The following is a 23,912-nucleotide window of genomic DNA, read 5'->3' on the forward strand; positions in this document are numbered from 1 at the left end:
TACGCGAGAATATCGTTTGCGCCCTCCTGATTGCGGATGATATAAGTGTAAATGGAAGGTCACTGTATACTGCGCTTTTTGTTAAAATGTACCCAACCACGTGTTTATTTGTGTGTGTTATGATTGGTCTAAAAGTGTATATGTAGGTACACACACCACATTATTAGTCATTTATAGGATCGTAGCAACATTACACCCCGTGTGAACAACAACTCCAATGACTGCTAAGATATTCAGACCCAGTAACAAGTAAGTATATAATAATTATGTATGTTCATAAAACAATTATACGGTAAGAAACAAATTCTGAAACATTTTGTGGTTTTTTCTAATGTTATCATTTTTACACCTGTTACATCGCGATCTTTTAGTATTGTATTGAAATTCAAAATCGCTCCAAAAAATTATTTTGAATAGTTATTCATTGTCATATTTTAGAGCAATAATATAATACTTAGAGGCGGATCAGGATGGATGCGAGGGCACATCCTATAAATAATCTGTTAAATTGTTGTCATAGGCCTAATAACCAAATTTCGATCAACTTTATTAATTCTGTTATTAACATAGTACAGTAGTGTTATTTAAAATTAAATTATAAATTAGGCCTACTGGGAGAAAATGGCAATGCTGTTGGTAACAGTGGCTGGATCTAGCTCTATAAAATGAGCAGAAATGCCCTTTAAAAATGCTAGATCGGCCACTGAAACGTTCACAAATCACTAGGCCCTGTTATTAGAAACATTCAAAACGGAATATAATAAACATTCTAACAATACTGTTTTATTTTAGGTTCAGTATTTGTGTAAGTTCACATCAATATGGAATCGTCCTCCTCCTCCTCCGACTATGACGTCGGAAATCAAACTGACGATACTTTGATTGTATCCGGCGGAATCGTAATAGGCTGGCTGTTGTCCGTTGTAACCGTTGTCGGAAACGGTTTTGTCATTTTTGCTCTCACAACAGAAAAATCACTTCGTTCGAATCCAGCGAATTTGTTCATCTTGAATCTTTCTGTAGCGGACTTTTTAACTGGTTCTTTCTCGTTTCCTTTTAACACTCTGTGGCTAATGTTTGATTATTGGCCATTTGGTGAAGGCGTCTGTAAGATGTGGTTGATCATTGACTACACGGCATGTGCCGTTTCTGTTTGTGGTATTATTTTAATCAGTTTAGATCGATACTGGATGCTAAAACTGAAGTTGAAATACCGTCAATTTCAGACCACAAAACGAGTTACTGTTATGATTCTTGTCTCGTGGGCGGCTGTCCTGCCATATTACGCAATTCCAATTTTATTCTGGGAAAAATTCAGAGGTGAACAAATAATTGATTATTCAGAAGATTGCGAAATGGAATCTGAAGAAAGTCTGGCGTACAATTTGGTAACTGCAGTATTCGTTGAGCTGTTAATACCGCTAAACATTATACTATATTTAAATATCAATGTATATAACGAGATACGTCATCGTGCGCGTATAAATCACAACCAATCAATACTTCAGGTTGCAGACAAACATTTATCTATCAGTGCAGGTCGTTCGACTTCAGATTCTGGCAGACAAAACGTTAATACGACAATTTCTTCAGCGAGACGACATCGAAAAGCAGCAGTGACTCTTGCGGCTTTAGTTTCTACTTTTGTCGTCTGCTGGACTCCTTATTCTATTGTGCTTATTTGGAGTATCATCGATGATGCACCGAATTACATGCTTTTGGAGGTCGTCAACTATCTCTTGTGGGGCAACTCTGCCATCAATCCATTCCTTTACGCACTTACAAATCCTAAAATCAGAGAAGTGTTTTTGAAATGTTTCAATTTTACAAGTGGCACGTGTCATTGGTTTTATTAAGCCCCGCGCTTAGCTCACGTAAACGCAGCGCAAGAATGACGTAGACAATATTTAAAAATCACGTGAATGCAACGTAAAACGGAAATGCGCAAGAAAGTTAAACGTCATTTGTATTACTCCAAATCGATCATTGGTAAAGAGTTGCAACAATCAATAAAATTATCAAAATCCAATAGCTCTTGAGCATAATAATGCTTGTCTATACAAAAACTTGGTAACAACATTTTTCACTTCAGGCAGAAACAATTAACAATTTTGGAGAGACACTCCCTTTGTTCAGCAAACTTTGACAGTTTTTGGGTTTTCCGCAAAGTTTGGCAAATCGCGAACATTTCTAGTAAACACACTTTGTAAATAAATCGTAATAAATACAAATGTTGATTTTTGTTATTGTTTCTTTTGCTTTTTAAATAGATTTTGCGATGCACATGTGACGTCACAGCAATTTACGGCGACGGCTGTACGGCGAGCGCGTGCGGCGATATCCTTAATCTCACGATTGTTCTGAAATCACATGTATATCCCTAATACGTTGTAAAAATATGGTCCTCAGTCAAGTTGTCCTTTAATGCTCTTACTGAAAGGAATAAATAAAATAACTGATCAAGTGATAAATCTAGATAATATTTACATTTTGTATTATAAGAAATTCATTAGAAAGGTATGTATAATTCGCAGATATATCTAGCTCCGTTTCTGCAACATCGATGTAGTCTTTTTTAGGCCTAGCTAAGAAACTTGTTTCGAGATTTAACACGGAAACATTTTCATACGTACAGTAATCGTTCAGACAGGAAGAGTTAGATATTAATTATGTAAATCGAAAAAAGTGGGTTGCAATGAATACAATTTAATGTTTTAATATAAATGTAAATCTAAGGATGAAATCCTCATTTTAAATCTTGAATAAATATTGAAAATCGGATTTTGTTTTCTGTTTCCTTTTCTTTTTTCCCCTTTTCTTTCTTTTTCTTCCTTTTCTTTTGTCTTTTCACTTTTCTTCTTTTTCCTCCCTAATTTGTCCAATTTTTCGATGAGGTTAATAATCCATCACTTGCCCACAACCTCCAATGTTGCCGAAATGAGACCAGATTACACCAGAAGTATTCCGAGAACAATTCGAGCAGTCAATATAGGGTAGAAGTGATTGTCATGATTCAGTAAAGTTGAAAGTCACCTCGCCAGTCGGTCCGGAATCGTCAAACCAGACTATAAACCTCTACAAATTTTTTTTTGAAGTTCAGCAAACTGAATTTGTTTATACTGTATCTTACCACAATCGAATATCGATGAACTTTAAGCACAATTTATTCTATTCTGAACATTTTTTAAATGATGCTTCGGAAAATGTGATTCTTTTAATATCTCAATAATCTTTGACAACTGAATACGCTGTGTTAATGGCAAGTCAAATATAACAAACAATGCATATGTAGGCCAACCTTATCGAAGGAAATGAGAAGTAGGCCTAATAAGTGTTGTTATTGTATTGTATACTTTAATTTAATTATCATGTTTTTAGTAGTGTTTCAGTGATCTCGTTCACAACATAATTCCATTCACTAGACGAATTTGTTCGCGCGAGAATGATTTGCAAAATGGAAACATGAATACGCATGCGTATAAGCTGCCGATTGTCCACTAGCTTAGCGTCAGCTTATACGCATGCGTAGAGAGGGATTTGGAAGATGGAAACATGAATGGTGTAAGCTGCCGATTGTCCACTAGGCGAATTTGTTCGCACAAATCGAAAGCGTCAGCATATACGCATGCGTAGAGAGGGATTTGGAAGATGGAAACATGAATACGCATGCGTGTAAGCTGACACTTCCGATTCGCGAGAACAAATTCGCCAAGTGGAAAATCGGTTTAAAGGAGCAGCTCTAGAATTCCACGTGAGTTTTCCAAATGGTTAAAGTTCTTGAAGTAGTACTAATTACTTGAATAAATCAATTACCGTAACTAAATTATAGTTACGGTATATATTCGGAGAGCATGATAGGTAGGTCTATTTCTCGGAAACATGAGCAACTGTGAATCTTGCTGAGGAAAGTGATTGATTTTTTTAATTTGAGTATTGCGCCCTCTATATGGTGGATGACATTCATTCACTCATTCATTCATTCAATCAATCAATCTTTTATATCGAAATCTCTGGTACATAAAAAGTAACATAATTACGTATACATTTATAAAATCAAAAAAATAAGCATGAGGAAGTAAGTACAAATACAATCAGAATTTTTAAAACTAATGTAACGTCTGGGAAAAGAGAGTCTATGAGGGCTCACGGTTGAAAGATTTTGGATTCTCGCCCTTTGATTGATGGTTGGCGCGAATCAACAGACTGCAGAAGAACAGAAGAATTTCTTCTGCAGAAGGCACGTTGTCTCTGAGGATTGCATGTCCTGGCATGTCTAACACACGTCTGAAAAATAATGTATTGAAATTATTTGAATGAGGTTAAATAAACACTCTTTTTTATTTAATAAACATGTAATATCATATTTGATTGAATATTACAATGTTGATATACAAAATATATTATTAAAAACCGTAATTTTTTAAATACATACAATTGCCTACTGAGGACGCAATTTATTTATTTACTTCGTTCGTGGCTAAAAACGATTATTTTCGGCGATGTTTTGGACCGTATATTTCGAAAACTACAAGTCAGATTGTTATAATATCTGAAGAAAGAAAAATGAAAATGTTAGTCAAAATGTGAGCGGCGTTTTTGGAAGAAATATTTCTTGTAAACCTCTCGCTACGGCCTTGATAATACATGGCCTAACATGTATATGTTGCAATATAATTGACACGTTCGTAGTATACACATCCGGAGGCCGTGTAGGCCTATTGATTTTCTTAAACATTTATAAAAAGAAAGAATTATAGATTCATAATAAACTGAAAGATTGCTTCGCTTTATATTAACAATGCTATGTATATTAGGTACATACGACATATTGTATTCATTTAGGATCGTAGCAACCAACCAGTGTGGACAGAACTCCAGATACAAGTTTAAAAGATATTTCGACAGTAAGTATGTAGTGTCCATAATACAATATAATAGATACATTGTGAAACATTTTGTGGGCGTTCCTATTATTATTTATAGAAATATATACAGATTTTTCTGACAACACCGAGATCTTTTTAATACGTATAATTCAAATTCAAAATCAGTAAAAAATTATTTTAAATTATTCATAAATGTTATTATTTAGAGAATTTTGTTGTTTACTGTATTTATTCAAACAGAAGGGGTTTTAGGGGAAGGGGAGTTTATTCGGAATTTCAAATTCAAAAGTTCTTTATTCAACAAAGTAAACATTGTTGAATTTACAATATTAAAATACCAATAAAATATATTTATAAACATGTATATTCAAATAAATTACCCCTAGATATATGAACAAATACAACACAATTATTATCTAGAAGATAAACAGTAGACACAGTATCAAAATGCTTGATAAATTGTAGATCGTGACGTCACTAAATTCTATAAAATATAAACTGAATATAATCCATATTAGAATATAATCATTCTAACTATACTGTTTTATTTTAGGTTCATTTGTGTAAGTTCACAGAAATATGGAATCGTCCTCTTCCTCCGACTATGACGTCGCAAATCAAACTGACGATACTTTGATTGTATACGGCGGAATCGTCATAGGCCTAAGCTGGCTGTTGACCTTTGTAACCGTTGTCGGAAACGGTTTAGTCATCTTTGCTCTCACAACAGAAAAATCACTTCGTTCAAATCCAGCGAATTTGTTCATTTTGAATCTTTCTGTAGCGGATTTTTTAGTTGGCGCTTTTTCGCTTCCTTTTAACACTTTTTGGCTTATGTTTGATTATTGGCCATTTGGTGAAGGCGTCTGTAAAATGTGGTTGATCATTGACTACACGGCATGTGCTGTTTCTGTTTGTGGTATTATTTTAATCAGTTTGGATCGGTACTGGATGCTAAAAATAAAGTTGAAATACCGTCAGTTTCAGACTACAAAACGTGTTACCGTTATGATCCTTGTCTCGTGGGCTGTTATCATACCATTTTATGCAATTTCAACTTTATTCTGGGAAAACTTTACGGGTAAAAAAATAATAGACTATTCAGAAAATTGCGATATGGAATCGGGACAAAGTATGGCGTACAATTTGTTTACTGTTTTCGTTGAGTTGTTAATACCGTTAGCCATTATAATCTATTTAAATATCACCGTATATAAAGATATACGTCATCGTGCGCGTATAAATCACAACCAATCAATACTTCAGGTTACAGACAATCATTTATCAATCAGTTCAAGGTCTAAACGACAAAACGTAAATGCGACCATTTCTTCGATGAGACGACATCGAAAAGCGGCAGTAACTCTTGCGGTTTTAGTTTCTGTTTTTATCGTCTGCTGGACTCCTTATTGCATTGTGCTTATTTGGAGTATTGGGGATGACTCGCCTGATTACATACTTGTAGAGGTCGTCTACTATCTCCTGTGGAGCAACTCTGCCATCAATCCGTTTCTGTACGCACTTACAAACCTAAAAATTAGAGAAGTATTTTTGAAATTCCTACGTTTAAAATGTTTCAAATAAGTTTAATAATAAAACACCTAAGTTCATTATGACTCAACTCAACAACGACGTAAGCGCAACGGAACAATGACGTAAACGTAACGCAACGATTATGTAGACGCAACAACGACGTAAGCGCAACGCAACAATGACGTAAACGTAACGAAACAATGGTGTAAACGTAATGCAACAATGACGTAAACGTAGCGCAATACTGACGTAAACGTAACGCAACAATGACGTAAACGTAACGCACCAATAATGTAAACGTAACGCAACATGACGTAAATTTAACGCAATGATGTTGTGAACGCAACTACGACGCAAGCACAACGAAACAATGAGGTAAACGTAACGAAACAATGATGTAAACGTAACGCAACACTGATGTAAACGCAACAAGGACATCAATGCAACCCATCAATGACGTAGTCTCAGGGCACCCAAAACGGAAATGAGGGGTGGGTGTTAGGGTTGCTTGGGGTACTGGAAAGGTTTTAAAGTACATTTGAAATCCGCCACGGACGCAAGCTGAATGGGACGGTTTTAAACTACTGAAGCAGGGTGAGAGAGAGGTACCCGCTTTTCAAAAATAAGCAAAACTCTATTATCTTAGCCGTAACAATGACGTGAACGTAACGCAACAATGACGTAAACGTAACGCGACAAGGGCTTTTTGGATGTCTGATGTAAGAACTCCAGTGTAATTGACTTTGCATTTCTGTACGAATAATTAATTATTAATTAAACATGAATCTGTAGACAAGTTAATTCTATTATGAGTATGTACATTGAAAATGTGGGTTGAAATAAATATACTAAGTCGGCAAAAACAATTTTTTAAATTTCGATTATTACTATCAAATCTAAACCATTTTCTTAGAGAGAGCGTTCAATTTGTGATGGCCTGGACGCGATTTTTTTTGTTCGTACTTAAGTTGGGGACCCCATGTGAAAGATAACCGAACTACTTCCTAAATATAACTAATGAAATTCATGTTTATTTTGTGACGTTTCACGAGGGTCCCCAACTTATGTACGAAAAGAAATATCGCGGCCTGGACCTAGAAACCACCAAAATGTACTGTGTGTCGAATAACAGAATGTTGAAACTTCCCATGCATGCACACAATGAACTGGAATACCTAACTTTGTTTCTATTTGTTTATTTGTTATCTTATTATTGTTTTATTCGAATCCTCAGAGGCACATAATAGAAAACTATAAATATAAATAAATGAAAAATTAACATAAATTTAAAATATATACAAATTAAAAATTGGCCAGTGACAACAACATGTACATTTACAGCGGTCAGTACGTTATTACATATTTATTTATTTATTTTAAAATCCAAAACAAATTACTGAAAAAATGACAATGCTGTGGGTAGAAGTGGCTGGATCTCAATGGAGATACAAAATAATTAATAAGCAAAAATTGATAAACTAAAACAGCCAGAGCTTTCGGGTAATACTGCACTTCATCAGGATTTAGATTCATTTTTTAAACGCGAAAACAAAAGTTACTGAAGTTTTAACGACATTTGTAACATCGGCAACAATTTACCAAAGAACAAGCATTGTCCACCAAGATCTTCCTAGGTCTCCCCAATTGAGGAAACTCCTTGTAATTATGTGATTGAGTTTGAGTATTGCGCCCTCCTAATGACGATGATGCAATGCATAATTACCACCTCGATTTATGTCAAAAATGTTATATTCGTCGTAAACACCCATTTTTGTTATGTGGACATTGATTGGTCTAATAGTATACATATACAGTACATATACGACGCATTTTGTATTTATTTATTAGACTACAACAACTTGTGTGAATAAGAACATTAATGAATGGTAACATCATATTACAGACACAGTAACAGTAAGTATAAATGCCAGTTTACACACACTAGCAGTAAACGGTAAGCGTAACACACAACCTATTAAGAATATCATTTCTTATGACCATTTACACAACAAATGGAGCGGTTTAGCAAAAAGTCTATCAGGAGAGATACAGATTTACGTTGGTCAAGCTACGCGCTTTTCCGCTTACCGTTACAACTCGTCTGTGTAAATTGGCCTTAATTATGTATTTTTTATTCAAAATTATCGCAAACATGATCAAAATTGAGACTAGAAAACGTTATCACCTTTTTAGTCGCGTACAACGCGACTCTACATCTCATTATGTTGATCGGTTGGTCGGTCGGTTGGTCGGTAAACACTAACTTGAGCACGCGACTGCAGTCATATATATGTCCTCGTGTAAACAGGCTTTACTATCAAACCTCAGTTTACAAACAGGCTTTACTAGAAAACTTTATCAACCTATGTTTACAAAATTCTAGTTTTCTCACCGTGTAAAGTTTTTGAACATTTGTACTGGTATTGTATCGTTTATTTTACCAGCAAGGAAGTCAACATAGCCTATTGATAGATACAAATAAATATTTAATATGAACCAAATTAAACGTATTGTAAAATAGAGGTATGTTAGTTAAAGAAATGATACTTATTATTATTATATACACCATCCCTTTTTTAACTCTCTCCAAATCCGTTTTTTAAAATCAAAACTTAAAAATTATATTTAACCAGACCATGACTATCTGCAGCTTCATCACTACCAACTGTGTTTTTAACTATTTGTATCTATATTTTTTTCTTAGCAACTCTTCATAGGCTTGTCCAACCCAAGATGTTACACCAATAATAATGTCTGGATTTATTGTTTACAGATCAGAGTTTAAGTTTGCTTAGTCACATAATAGTTATTCATTCCGACCAAAAATTATTAGACATATTATTTACGTTTAAACCCGTAATTTAACGGGAGAAAATAGTCACCGGAAGCCCGTTGTCTGGAAATCCGGATTTATGGTTAATTTTAACTGTTTATAAGCGACATAATATTTTTTCAGGGGAGTTTATGGAATTATTCTAACTCAAACTATTGTTTTATTCAGTTTCAGTGATTGTGTAAGTTAATTTCACGGCAACATGGAATCGTCCTCCGATTATTGTGACGAAAATCAAACTGACGATAGCTTGATTGTATCTGGCGGAATCGTAATAGGCTGGCTGTTGTCCGTAGTGACAGTGTTCGGAAACAGTCTCGTCATTCTTGCTTTTATTACCGAAAAATCACTTCGTTTGAATCCAGCGAATTTGTTTATCTTGAATCTTTCTGTAGCGGACTTTTTAATTGGCGCTTTCTCGTTCCCGCTTAACACTCTTTGGCTAATGTTTGGTTATTGGCCATTCGGTGAAGGCGTCTGTAAAATGTTGTTGATCATTGACTACACGGCATGTGGTATTTCTGTTTGTGGTATTATCTTAATCAGTTTGGATCGGTACTGGATGCTAAAACTGAAGTTGAAATACCTTCAATTTCAGACTACAAAACGAGTTACCATTATGATTCTTGTCTCGTGGGCGGCTGTCCTACCAATTTACGCAATTCCAATTTTATTCTGGGAGAAATTCAGAGGTGAACAAATAATTGATTATTCGGTAATTTGCGATATAGAGTTAAAAAGTCTGGCATACACTTTGGTAACTATATTTGTTAATTTGTTGCCGTCCACCATTATAATATATTTGAATAGCTATGTATTCAAAGAGATACGTCATCGTACGCGTATAAATCACAACCAGTCAATACACCAGGTTGCAAACAATCTTATACCAATCACTACAGGTCATGCATCTTCGAGGTCTGACCGACAAAACGTGGATACTACCGTCTCTTCGATGAGAAGTCATCGAAAAGCGGCAATAACTCTAGCGGCTCTAGTTTCTGCTTTTGTCATCTGCTGGACTCCTTACTCGATTGTGCTTATTTGGAGTGTAATTAGTAATGACAACTCACCAGCTATAAATGTTGGGTCGTTTGTTGTCAACCTCTTGTGGTGGAGTAACTCTGCCATCAATCCATTCCTTTATGCACTTACAAATCTTAAAATCAGAAGCGTGTTTTTCAAGTTCTTCGGTCTACAATGTTTCAAGTGAGAAACTTAGTGTCCCCACCTGACAAAAGTTTGGTACAACTTATATTTCATGTTTTGCATAATGAAAATGCTGTATTCTTTTTAAAAAAACAAGTACACACAATGACGTAGGCAACGCAGAAACAACGTGTTTTACGCATTAAATTATTTCAAACGAACCTACGTCCTGTGACTAAACTGGTGTTTTTATGTTAACTGTATATTTTAGGAAAAGCAGCATAATACGTAAATAAAGAACATTGTTGAAAGACATTGGTTTTATGTAGCATAGGAAGTATATTACCTCAATAATGGCGTATACGTAACGGAACAATCAAGACGTACCGTATAGCAAAAAAGGAGACCTATACATAAAGCATTATGACGAAATACTACCGTACTTAATAATTTAAATGGTGCCATAAAGCTTGGTTCCCACTAGGACGTAATGCAAGGACGCACGTAAGAGCAACTTAAGCGAGTTTACCAATGACACTGATAGTTCAAAATAATCCATCGCTTGTCATTGGTCAAATTGTTTACGTTGCGCTTACGTCCTTGCGTTACAAGCAAGACTAGAAACGTAATATACGTATTTCAAGAACAAAGACGTAATACGCACTTAAGAATGAACACATATACATACAGAAATACGTTGCGCTAACCGATGGATTGAATCAACTTACTGTAGTGGTCTGGGTTACAGACGGAGTTTTGACTTTATATTTGTAAATAAATAATTATTTTGGCACTTATGGGGTTTCATACGTATTCTACTTGAGCATTTCACAAAAACATCGAAAAGCCTCGAAATAAACTACAGACTTGGGGCAAGTCCACAGCTGTAGTAGAAATAGAATACAAACATTTAGGTCTCTTGTTCTTTCATGTAACAACATAATTAAGTTATATTCAAGTCAGTGAGGCTGAAACCAGAAAGTAAAAAATATACACATACACAGACAATGAGAAAAAACATTCTTAATGATGATTAATGAACAAAATAATGTGTCGTACGTCGTACGCATTATAGATAGACAAACGCTTATTCGATAAATACTGTACCGCATGTGTGTTCCGACTGCCGAAGATGAATAGAGTCGATTGATTTGTCATTGAGAACGTTAAGTCCTGTCTACACTATCAAACTTTATGTGATGTCCATATATAGACATATTTAGGTCAAATCACTACCATAATTGGACATGTCACTACCATATTTGGAAACATCACTTTTTTTTGTCACATAAAGTTTTATAGTGTGGACAAGGCTTTATAGTACAGGAAAACTATGAAAAATGGTTGAACAAATTGCAACAGAATTTATTTCACCACAATACATTTCTATAAGGTCCCTATATAAACATATTAAAAGTCTAGAATAATCAATTGAAATAGGGTTTTTTAAACAAATTGACCGCCAATGAAAGTGAATATGCCTAAAAGGACATAATAACATAAATGATAGATAAAATTAACACTTTATATAACGTTTTTGCTTTATAAATTTATTTACAGTTTTGAAGATCTCAAAGTGCCATTAATTAGAAAATGGCCGCAAAAACATATCTTTATGTATCTAGATATATATCCCTACATTTTAAAATACATTTTAAAATATATGGTGATTTTTAAAGATCATGAATACTGAACATTTGCTACATTTGAACCATCCCAAACGTACAAGGCCTATTATTTTCTACATTAGCGGTTGTAACACCCCGCTCCAGTGAAAATCCTTAGAGCCTTCTTTTGAAGCTTAAAGAGACAGTGAATTTTGGATGTTGATGGACTATTCAAGGATTAGTCTGCAAAATGTTGTTAGAAATTGAAGCCCAAGCAATATTACAGTAGGATAAGTATGGTAAAGTGAGAGTGTTGTAAAGCAAAAATAAAATATTGTATGGAAGAATATATTTCAATTTACTTAAAACACCAACATTTTTAGACACTGTTTTATTAGTAATTGCAATGTGTGTTTGCCAGTTCAATTTTGAATCAATTTGAACCCCAAGAAATATTAAATTGTTAACTTTTTTATTGGGTTTCCAACGATTGTAATATTAAAAGGAAAAGTATTATTATATTATGGTTGTTATTTTGTGTAAAGTAGATGAAGTTAGTTTTAGATGTGTTTAACAAACAGTTTGTTTGATTTAAACCATACAGAAACTCTATCAAGCTCAGAATTAACAGTATTAACAAGAGTGTTTATATTTTGTGAGAAAGGAAAATATTGCTGTCATCTGCGAATAAAATGAATTGGACTAAATTTGAGGCATTAGGAAGATCATTAACATCAATAACAAAAAGTAAGTAAAGTAAAAGTAAAGCCGAGTATAGACCCTAGAGGTACACCACAATTAATAGGCAACATATGATATTTTAAAAAAAATAACATAGGTAAATTGGTATCTATTTGAAAGGTAAGATTTCAGAAGGTTAAGAGGAAGGCCTCTGACACCATAGTGGTATAATTTTGATAATAATACATCATGATCAATAGTGTCAAAGGCCTTCGACAAATCAAGAAATATAACAATAGTATGATTGCCATTGTAATAAATTACCATTCCTTAACATAAGTAACATAGTATCTACATTCTAGAATAAGATGTTTTGATTTAAGAAACCATGTATAATTAATAAGAAAAATCAGGAATCCAGAAGTTCTATTAATAAAAACTGTAATCAAATAGAATAAGAAGTATAAAGAAAGATCTAGAAGGATAAGACCATCTTGTATATAAAGGGATGTAAAACTACTGTAAGGTTGTTGGATATTAGAGGTTGGATATTCGATTGTAAAAGTTATTGTGAAGCTGTTGTTTAAAGTGCTTACTGAATTGTTGAAAGTTGAAGTTGATTGAAATTAAAGCTTTGTTTTGAGTTATTTTACAACTTTGTGAATTGTTTGTGTATACTTTTATGTCACAAGGGAGTTCCTAAAGTATTTTCAACCGCTCGGAAACATACATAACGGGAGTTCGTGACAGCCATGTACAAGAGAGGTTGTTAATTTATCATACATGTGTAGGACAGCAAGATCGGTCGAATGTGCTGAACGAAAACCATATTGGTTATCATGCAAAATATTACTTTTTTGTAAAGAAAGAAGATAGACTATAAATTAACTTTTCGAGAACTTTTGAAAAGATCGGAAGAAGTGCTATGGGTCTGTAATTGTTAATCACATGTGTATCATCTTTCTTGTAAACTGGTACAATTTCTGAGATTGTTAGAGCATTAGGGAAATGTCCAGAAATAAAGGAAATATTAATATATTAATATGTGTCAGAGGCATTGAAATATAGTGTGAAATATGTTTTATAACATTATGATGAATATCGGTGGATCCAAAACTTTTTTTTTAAGCCCGCTATAATATTAAGGATCTCGATTTCATTGATTGGTTAAGTTTTTGTTGGATGACTAAGAAATGATTGAAAGGTACAGTTAGTTGGGTTAATTGATTGTGAAATTCTAAAGCCAATTTCAACAACAAAAATGGTTGAATTCGTTAGTAATATTTGCGGATCAGTGATTTTGATGTTATTGTTTATGATACACGACGGAAATCTGCGATTATAATTTTTACCGAGGACCGAGTTAATAGTTTGCCATGTTTTCTTGATATCATTGCCATAAGTATTAAATTTGTTTCTGAAATAGTTTCTAGATGATACATCAATACCGTCTTTTAAACAGTATCTGCGAGGGAATGTGCACTGCTTCTCTATTAATATCACGGCTGCTTCATTCATTGATATAACACTGTATGTTATCGATGGGGAAGCACTGTAAATGCATTATATACATGTAAAGTATTTCCTTTGTGCTTTTTATACATGGAATCCAGGGATGTGATACTACATCCCACCTATCCGGTATAGAAAAAGGTGTGCGTACAAACTGTGTAAAACCAAACTTTTCCAAAAAAGGAAATTTGCATTGGTATAGCTATATACTGTATGGAGGGAATTTGGATAACCTAACGTTATTAACGGTTCTGTGAGAAATTAGTCCTGAAAAAGCCATAACGTGGTGATTTTGATACTTAGGTGTTTTTGCTGTCATTTTCTAAATAACAGCACTTAAATTCAAATGCATATTGCAATTGAAATGTTTGAAACTAAAGAAACATAAAAAGCACTGTAAAAACTGCTATCAAGTGGTAATTAGATCTACTAGGCCTATTTATATTTGTTTGTCCTTGTTTACACATTTTCGCCATTGGCGGCCCATTTTGTTTAAAACCCTATTTCCCTTACCTGGATTTTTCTAGACTTTTAGTATGTTCGTATATGGACCTTATCGAAATGCATTGTGGGGAAAAAAATTCTGTTGCAATTTTTGCAACCTTTCATTCATTCTGAGCTTATCTTTCCTGTACTATATATACAATATTGTATTATAGCACATCTCTATTTGTAATAGAATTCACTGAATGACATGATCTACAATTTATCAAATTGTGTTGTATTTGTTCATATCTAAAGGGTGTATTTATTTGATTAACATGTTACCACATTACACCCAAGAAAATAAACAGTACAAATGTAAATGAACTGTTTTATTAGACACCGTAGTCCTGCATTATAATGCATATGACTACGTTGTCTATTATTAATATTATAACCGTAGTGATATCTTGATACTTAAATGTGTGTTTTGCTGCCAAATAGCACTTAAATTAATATGTATATTGCAGATGAAATGTTTGAAACTAAAGAAATATAAAAAGCATTATAAAAAATGCTATCAAGTGGTAATTAGATATACAATATTTTTATATGTTTTTGTTCATTTTTAGACATTTTTCGCCATTGGCGGCCATTTTGTTTAAAAAAAACCCATTTCCCCTACCTGGATTTTTCTATAATTTTAGTATGTTCATATAGGGACCTTATAGAAATGCATTGTGGTGAAACAAATTCTGTTGCAATTTTTTCAACCTTTTACTAATTCTGAGCATATCTTTCCTGTACTGTTACAGCTTCAATCTACTTCCATTTAGGATATTTTCTATATCTCTAGTAGTAATTTATGTAAATATATATGAATGAGAAACTTTTAATAATAATAATACTTAATAGAGGCTCTACTGTATTTGTAAACATATAAAATATATACATCATTTCGTACTTATCTATCGTACTAAATTAAAAACATAAAAGTAAATTTACTCCTATATAACTATATTATGCAATTTCACTTAAGCCAATTTTAAGTTATTAGTAATATTAGTATTCTTTATTTGGTCCAATATAAAATAATACATCAGAAATTCTTCTTATATACACTGTAGAGATAATAAAAAATATACATATAAAATACAAATCAATATAAAATCACATATAAAATATCAAAATAAATGATTGATAGGCATTAATGACTTTTTTTTAAAACCTTTTTATACTTTCATGTTGATTACGCAGTAGATTGTACACATAATCTTAATCCATGAGAGTGGAATGGTTTAATTCATTAAATATCTATCTATACTAATTATATTTTATGTATCTATATATCATAATATTATAAAGCATAACAATAACAAATTTAGTACATTAAGCACCGTATTATAATTTTGTTAGTAATAACAAAAACCTTGTTATTAGGGAGCTATCGATTTGCGACGATCGACGACCAAAAATAAAATACCAACAGAAACAATAGGAAGAAGATTGAAATTTGCTGGACACTTCTATCTATCTATCTATCTATCTATCTATCTATCTATCTATCTATCTATCTATCTATCTATCTATCTATCTATCTATCTATCTAAATCATTGAAAATGCTCTGATGCGGCAGCCAAAACATGGGCTTGCAAAACAAGGAAGACCAGCACTCACATACATAGATGTACTAGAGACGGATACTGATATATGCAGAGAAAAGAACTGGCTGTCACAATGGAAGACGTTTTGGATTAATCTAGTCACTCAGGCAGGTTGAACGCATTTTTTTGGTTTGCTAGCCAGAGCCATATAGCTATATAATGGCTCTGTTGCTAGCAACCATGCAGCGCCACCTACCGTCCACGCAGCGCCACCTACCATCGTGACGTCAGCACCGCAAAACTCTATACGTGAATCGGATATTAATACATCAACAATGAACACCCTTAATTGTTGAAGGAAACATGATTTTAAAAATATGATTGCGCCCTCTCTTATGATGGGTGGTGACGTAAGTATAGTAATGTACTGTATCATAATTGAATTCATGTTTAAAATGTTGTATTCGTCGTAACCACCCGCGTGTTTATTTTGACGTGTTATGATTGGTCTAACCATGTATGATATACGACGCATAGCATTCATTTAAGATCATAGCAACATTCCCCATGAATGAGAACTCCAAAGAGGGATGAATGGTAACATATGTAAATACAGCAAGTGATTGTAAGTATTATATATTGTTTATTTAAATAATTATAGCAAACATCAAAATCTTAAGTATTTATGTGTTTTTTATTATTAATTAAACGTGTTGCGTCTAATGGGTCTAACACCGCGTTCTTACTTTTTAGTACTATTTACATCCATCATCATTCATTTATAATTACCTTGTAAGGGGTTTGAAAATGACTAGCAATGTTAATATCGTCGTAATTCAAAATTATTCGAAGATAAATGATAATACAATATTTATAGCAAGTTAATCAGTATGATATATCATTAATACTGTTATATAGAAAATGCATATTTTAGCATTGTTTGAAATTTAGTTGTTTATTATTATTTCTAGTTTTATTCTTAACAAAGCAGTCAACATAAATTATTGATTGATAAATATAAATATTTACTATAGACCAAATTAAACTTAAAATGTATATCTTTCTCGATGTATTGTCCCTAAAAACATGAAAAATTAAGATTGATAAAAAGACTTTTAATATCCTTGTTGCTTGTGTTTGCAAACATTATGCTCCATAACTCCAAAATGTATTCTATATACTTAAGTTTAGAGTTTACGATTTTTCTTTTTCTGTTTATAAGTTTATTAATATGGATGATATTTCCGAAATAAAAAAGAAATTGAAATTGAATTGAATATGCTATTTCGCAGTTTTAATAATGTCAGTCACTTCCGTAGAAAAAAAAATTATTTCAGTTATAAAAAGACAAAATAAACGGTTAAATTCAACCAAAAACCCATTGACTTCCAGTCAATTGTTTGCTTGAATTACAGTTACGAAGTAAATAACTATTATGTGAATTTAATATGGCATATTAAATTTTAAGAATACAATATATCTAGGTTAATTAATGTTAAATAATTGCAACAAAATTGTTCGACTATTGTCAGTTTATTTCTTATTATGTCGAGTTTCTGCTAAAGATTACCAACATGTTAATTTGTGGTTTACAAAATCCCCGGGAAGGCCGAACTCAACCGACGGCTAAATCATAATAATAACAATTTACTGTCTTAATGGAATATTATTACTGAACTGAAGCACTTGAGTTATTGAATCATAATTATATTATTAGCACAGTAAAAGTGCAAAGTGCATTAACAGATTCTATTTATCCTTGAAATGATTAATCCAAACACCTACTGTTTTATTCAGTTTCAGTAATTGTGTAAGTTAACTTCACGGCAACATGGAATCTTCCAGCAACTATTTGAATCAAACTGACGAAACTTTGATTGTATCTGGCGAAGTCGTCATATGCTGGCTGTTGTCCGTAGTGACCGTGTTTGGAAACAGTCTCGTCATTCTTGCTTTCATTACCGAAAAATCACTTCGTTCGAATCCAGCAAATTTGTTTATCTTGAATCTGTCTGTAGCGGACTTTTTCATCGGTGCCTTCTCGTTCCCGCTTTACGCTCTTTGGCTAATGTTTGGTTATTGGCCATTTAGTGAAGGCGTCTGTAAAATGTGGTTGATCATTGACTACTCGACATGTGGTGTTTCTGTTTGTGGTATTATCTTAATCAGTTTGGACCGGTACTGGATGTTAAAACTGAAGTTGAAATACCTTCAATTTCAGACTACAAAACGAGTTACCGTAATGATTCTTGTCTCATGGGCGGCTGTCCTACCATTTTACGCAATTCCAATTTTATTTTGGGAGAAATTCAGAGGTGAACAAATAATTGACTACTCGGTAAATTGCGATATAGAGTCAACAAGTCTGGCATACACTTTGGTAACTATATTCGTTTATTTTTTAATACCGTTAACCATTATAATATATTTGAATAGCTACATATTCAAAGAGATACGTCATCGTACGCGTATAAATCACAACCACTCAATACACCAGGTTGCAAACAATCTTATACCAATCACTACATGTCATGCAACTTCGAGGTCTGACCGACAAAACGTGGATAATACCATTTCTTCAATAAGAAGACATCGAAAAGCGGCAATAACTCTTGCGGCTCTAGTTTCTGCTTTTGTCATCTGCTGGACTCCTTACTCGATTGTGCTTATTTGGAGTGTAATTAGTGATAACAACTCACCAGCTATGATTGTTTGGTCGTTTGTTCTCTACCTCTTGTGGAGTAACTCTGCCATCAATCCATTTCTCTACGCACTTACACATCTTAAAATCAGACGGGTGCTTTTCAAGTTCTTCGGTCTAAAATGTTTCAAATGAGCTTGGATTTAAGAAAGTAAACATATGATTTGCTGCTGTTATCATGTATGTACATTTTAAAGATCATGTGTGCTGCGTAAAGTCAATACTATTAAGAAACAAGTAAGCACTGGTGTTATGGTTTTATGAAGCACGGCGGTTATTCTTAATATTAGTAAAAAGATAAATAGTTTGGCACAAATGGCGTTTCATACGTATACTACTTCAGCTTGGTATTTCCAGACAAAAATCGACGTGTGAGACTAACATAAAAAAGACAATAAATACAAACTTGTAGCAAGCCTACGTGGCGGTTAACGTATACGCGCAACGCAAAATCTACTTACGTCAACACAAAAACGAAATAGACAATGATGTAGACAACGTAAAAACGACGTAAATGAGGTATAAACATAAACTTAAAACGAAAAACAAGTTCTATTACTCCGAGATCGATCATTGTTAAATATCACAACCAAAAAGTTAATAAAACAATTATTTTCGACCAAAATGGCTGATTTTGATGATAGACATGTCCTCTTGCTTCGCACAATGATACAATGCGTATAGGCTAATCAAGATTATGTTGAATGAGAGCAGAATATAATTATAGTTTTCTACCGTATTCATTAAGAAATAATACTTTTTTATACAAAAACTTTATCTCTTAAACTAAAAAAATAAATTATATCAACATTTTTACTATTTTTAAATAGTAAAAATGTTGATATAAAATGACTTATCAAGTGATAAACCTAAAGAAAATGTGCAGGTTGCTTGTTTACTTCCGATACAATCGAGAAGTCATTAGCTTGTTTTAATTAAATATTTGTTCCAAATAAGACAGCCTCAAGTGAATTGATAATAATGTTATCAGGATACCAATTATTACATGATTCGAGTTCATTCCTTAGATCACTAGCTATAAGAAGACGAGATCTTTACTTGACATCAGTAAATAGCTTTAAATGTGCTTTGAAACTGCCTCTGATCTCGATATATGGTGAGTAAATACCACCCTGCTTGTTTATTATATATTTTATATACAATATAATATAAAATATTGAATTTTTGTTTTGTATACTGCCTTATATATTTATATACTTATTTATTTATTCACTTGCTTATATGTTTATTGTAAATATTTATTATTTTGTAAGGTTGCTTATTAGGTTAAAGATCTATGCTCTGCACAGATCTTGAAATATGCATCCTGCATGTACTTGGTTGTAGTAGTGGTTGTAGTTTGTGGAAAATAAATTGAATTGAAAATTGAACGTACAAAGAGGTCCTATGTTACCTTGTAGAACACTACATGAAATAGAAAGGAGACCAGAATGTGTGTTGTTCCTTTATGTAGTTGGTTGTAGTATTTGTATGTGGAAAATAAATTGAATTGAAAATTGAACGTAGCAAAGAGGTCCTATGTTACCTTGTGGAACACCACAAGAAATAGAAAGAAGACCGGAATGTGTGTTGTTTTTTTATGCACTTGGCTGTAGTATTTGTATGTGGAAAATAAATTGAATTGAATTGAAAATTAAACGTACAATTTCATTTCATTTCATTTCATTCATTTTATTCAAAAAAAAAACATAAACATTTTAAAACATGTTAAAGATAAAAATGCATAAAAGATGAAACAACAAAAAGCTAAAAGCTTGTACAAGGTTGAAGACCTAAAAAAACTAAACAGCTAAACTATAAAAGGATATATACAATATATTAATATATAAATATAAAATAACATTGACATCGGCAAAAATTAAGATTTGTACTTATTAATTAGATACAACTTATACAATTTTTTAAAAACATTGATGGATTTTGCATTTTTAAAAGTCATATCTAAGTTGTTCCAGACATGAGGACCCGAAACAGCAATACTATGACTTGTAGAAACTAGTCTTCGAAGAGGAGGTCGAAGTTTACATTTTCCTCTAGTATTGTACTTATAACCATTACCATCAGTAAAATTTTTAAGGTTTAAAAATCGTAAATCAGGATTATTCAATATTCGGAACATAAAAATGCCAATTTGGTAATTATGAATATCGTCAATTTTTAATACATTATTTATGTGGAAGAGAGGACTTGTTGGTGCACGATAATCAGACCAAGTTATAGCTCGTATCGCTTTTTTCTGGGGTTAACAAGTTTATCAGTATAAGAAGCATATGAATTAAACCAAATAATGTTACAATAGCTGATAAGAGGTTGCATAAGTGACTTATAGATTGAAATGAGTGCACTTAAAGGAAGGTAGTGACGAATTTTGAAAAGTAAACTAACATATTTAGATTAGAAAGAGGTCCTATGTTACCTTGTGGAATACCACATGAAATAGAAAGGAGACAGGAATGTGTTTTGTTAACAAAAATTGTCTGCTGTCTGTCGCAAGATACGATCTTGTCCGTTGAGTTATCTATTCCCATTGCTTCTAGTTTCCTAATTAAGATAATGTGATCCACATTGCCTAGGGCTTTTCGAATGTCTGATGTAAGAACACCAGTTTAATTAACTTTGGCCATTTCTGTACGAATAATTAATTATTAATTGAATATGAATCTGAGGAAAAGTCAATTCTATTATGATTATGTAAATTGAAAACTGTGGGTTGAAATGAATAATAAGTCGACCAAAACAGTTTATAATTTAAGGATGAAATCGTCATTATTTCATTTCAAATGTGTATTATTAGGAATGTAGGCCTACTATTCCAAAACAGTTGTGATCTTACAAATATTAAAAAAATACAATTAATAAGTTGTCTTATAATAGTTTGAAGTACAAAGCTTCAATGAATTTTTCATTTCATATGTTATTTTCGAGTTTAATTTAAGAATACATATGTGAAATAGCATGTAAAAGTTTATAATATTTGACCATAAAATCATTGTTTTTAACTTTGTTCTTAGGAAAATTATATGACAACAATATTTCATCAGCATCATCATCATGTTGTTTATAAATAGCACGTTCAATTTAGATAATGAAGAGTATTACCTTCATATTTAATACAATTATACAATTATTAAACCACATCAGTTGATCGTGTATGTGGTGTTAATATCGTCTTTATCTCTATCATTAATTATTCGTTTTTGTAAACAAAATGTATAGTACATTGTGTCAAGCAATGTTTATAGTCTAAATATTTACTAACAGTTATTGCATTAAGCATCTGTTATCACCTGTTATGAGTTTTCCAAGATAGTAAAAGGGTATATTTTCCCATGTTGAAACAATCATAACAAGGCCATATAAATGGTTGCAGTCGCGTGCTCAAGTTAGTGTTTACCGACCAACCGATCGACCGACCAACCGACAGCCCAACCGACCGACGTAGTGAGCTGTAGCCGATGAAAACTTGGTAGACGGATCATGTCCGTGACCAATCGTTGTCTCTTTACTTTTTTTTTCTTTCCCTAAAAAAAAATTTTCTTTAATACATTACTTTTTTGTTTCTATGTAATCACATTCTCGAGATCTCGTGACTTCATCAATCTGTTTATTTCAAAACTATGCGGATGGATATGTCATAGCTGAGAAATAAAGTGTTATCATCAGCTTGCTAATTACTTTCAAGATAATGTTAGAGAAGAGCACTTAAAGGACATCCTTGTCATACTCCAGATTTTACTTTAAAAAAAAACCAATACAACCAATTGTTATGGTTTAGCGTATACAGCTTTAATATAAAAGATGGGCCATAGTTAAAGGTTTCTAGCGATTTACAAATACATTTTCTATTGAAATAGTCAAAAGCTTTGTTACGTTAAAGGTGAAGCACTTCGAATTTGAATTATGTAACTCTGAAGTAGGCTTATTAAAAACATGTACGCTGAAAAATTATTTAATCTTAGATTGATATTATGACATTTTGTTTTCTAAACTGAACTTAGAACTGAAAAGTTAGGGCTGTTACATTTACGCCTACGTAGGCTACTTAATTTATATTCGTACTTTTTAATTACCTAATAATCATGGTAATGTAATTTGTCTAGGCGTACTTACCTTCATAATTATGTCAACCAACATAGTCCATCGTGATAATAACATGCTTTAACTTAACTCAGTGGTTTTTTTTTATATATAATGCTATACTGTTGTTTGTATTTTGGAATTAAAATTGTAGTAGCTGCAGCTTACTTGTAGACATTTTAAATATGTATTTATTTTTTAATAGAGTTAGAGAAACACCCAATCAGTGAGTAAATCTTTCACTTTTTTGTGATATAGACAAAACATTATCCAGAGAGTTGCCATAATAAGATTATATTACGTGATTCCAAGGTGGACCATTGTAGAAGTGATGAGTATTTTGTTATGATTCAATGAGGTTGAAGCTCGATCAACAGTCTGTCAGAAATCGGCTTTCAGACTATAAATTAATGGTCTGTATTTTTTTTTGTAAGTTTTCTGCAGTTTCCCAAAGTTTGTCAACTTGTCTACACACTAGCACACTTTTGTTTGCTCGAGATTGCAAACTGAAGTTACTACTGCTGTAAACTAAAGGAAACTAGTTTTCAGAAACTAGGCCGTACACCTTTTGCATCCTTGAGTACACTACACTAGCAAAAACAGTGGCAAATTCGGATTTTGCAAAAGTTCGGTAAATAGATTGGCTAGAGACATGCGATGTCCAATGTTTGCCAGTTTGTAGACCAGTTGATAACTTCAGCAACTTGCAGAAAGCCGCTGACAACCTATATTGATGAGGTTTGTCAACTCAGAGAATAAATACGTACGTCAGTCGTTTTAGTCACGTCATTATGTAGGTGGACAAAATGGCAGTCGAGAACACACACACTTCTCCAAACAGTGGCAAACTCAAAGTTTGCAGTGCAAACTCAGAGAAAAGCTTT

The 23,912-nt window shown here is 32.8% G+C and overlaps 4 protein-coding genes across 4 annotated transcripts; all 4 read left to right on the forward strand.

Moving 5' to 3' along the window:
* Positions 1 to 814: 814 nt before the first annotated feature.
* Positions 815 to 1,856, forward strand: LOC144835364 (histamine H3 receptor-like). The gene has a single exon (XM_078690448.1). The coding sequence runs from the start codon at positions 822 to 824 to the stop codon at positions 1,854 to 1,856; it is 1,035 nt and encodes a 344-aa protein (XP_078546574.1). The 5' UTR covers positions 815 to 821.
* A 3,609-nt stretch (positions 1,857 to 5,465) lies between these two features.
* Positions 5,466 to 6,470, forward strand: LOC144835365 (histamine H3 receptor-like). Its single transcript, XM_078690449.1, has one exon. The coding sequence runs from the start codon at positions 5,466 to 5,468 to the stop codon at positions 6,468 to 6,470; it is 1,005 nt and encodes a 334-aa protein (XP_078546575.1).
* A 2,912-nt stretch (positions 6,471 to 9,382) lies between these two features.
* On the forward strand, positions 9,383 to 10,465 carry LOC144835366 (5-hydroxytryptamine receptor 1B-like). The gene has a single exon (XM_078690450.1). The coding sequence runs from the start codon at positions 9,455 to 9,457 to the stop codon at positions 10,463 to 10,465; it is 1,011 nt and encodes a 336-aa protein (XP_078546576.1). The 5' UTR covers positions 9,383 to 9,454.
* A 6,346-nt stretch (positions 10,466 to 16,811) lies between these two features.
* Positions 16,812 to 19,065, forward strand: LOC144835367 (histamine H4 receptor-like). The gene is made up of 2 exons (XM_078690451.1): positions 16,812 to 16,854; positions 18,027 to 19,065. Exon 2 carries the CDS (start codon positions 18,061 to 18,063, stop codon positions 19,063 to 19,065), a length of 1,005 nt encoding a protein of 334 aa, XP_078546577.1. The 5' UTR covers positions 16,812 to 16,854; positions 18,027 to 18,060.
* The last annotated feature ends 4,847 nt before the right edge of the window (positions 19,066 to 23,912 follow it).

This window comes from Antedon bifida, chromosome 2 (assembly GCF_963402885.1).
Source record: "Antedon bifida chromosome 2, ecAntBifi1.1, whole genome shotgun sequence".
Lineage (NCBI taxonomy): Eukaryota > Metazoa > Echinodermata > Crinoidea > Comatulida > Antedonidae > Antedon > Antedon bifida.

What these genes read in the sequence shown, in the direction of transcription:
- LOC144835367 (XM_078690451.1), top strand. Translation starts at nt 18,061, where the DNA reads ATGGAATCTTCCAGCAACTATTTGAATCAAACTGACGAAACTTTGATT.
- LOC144835364 (XM_078690448.1), top strand. Translation starts at nt 822, where the DNA reads ATGGAATCGTCCTCCTCCTCCTCCGACTATGACGTCGGAAATCAAACT.
- LOC144835366 (XM_078690450.1), top strand. Translation starts at nt 9,455, where the DNA reads ATGGAATCGTCCTCCGATTATTGTGACGAAAATCAAACTGACGATAGC.
- LOC144835365 (XM_078690449.1), top strand. Translation starts at nt 5,466, where the DNA reads ATGGAATCGTCCTCTTCCTCCGACTATGACGTCGCAAATCAAACTGAC.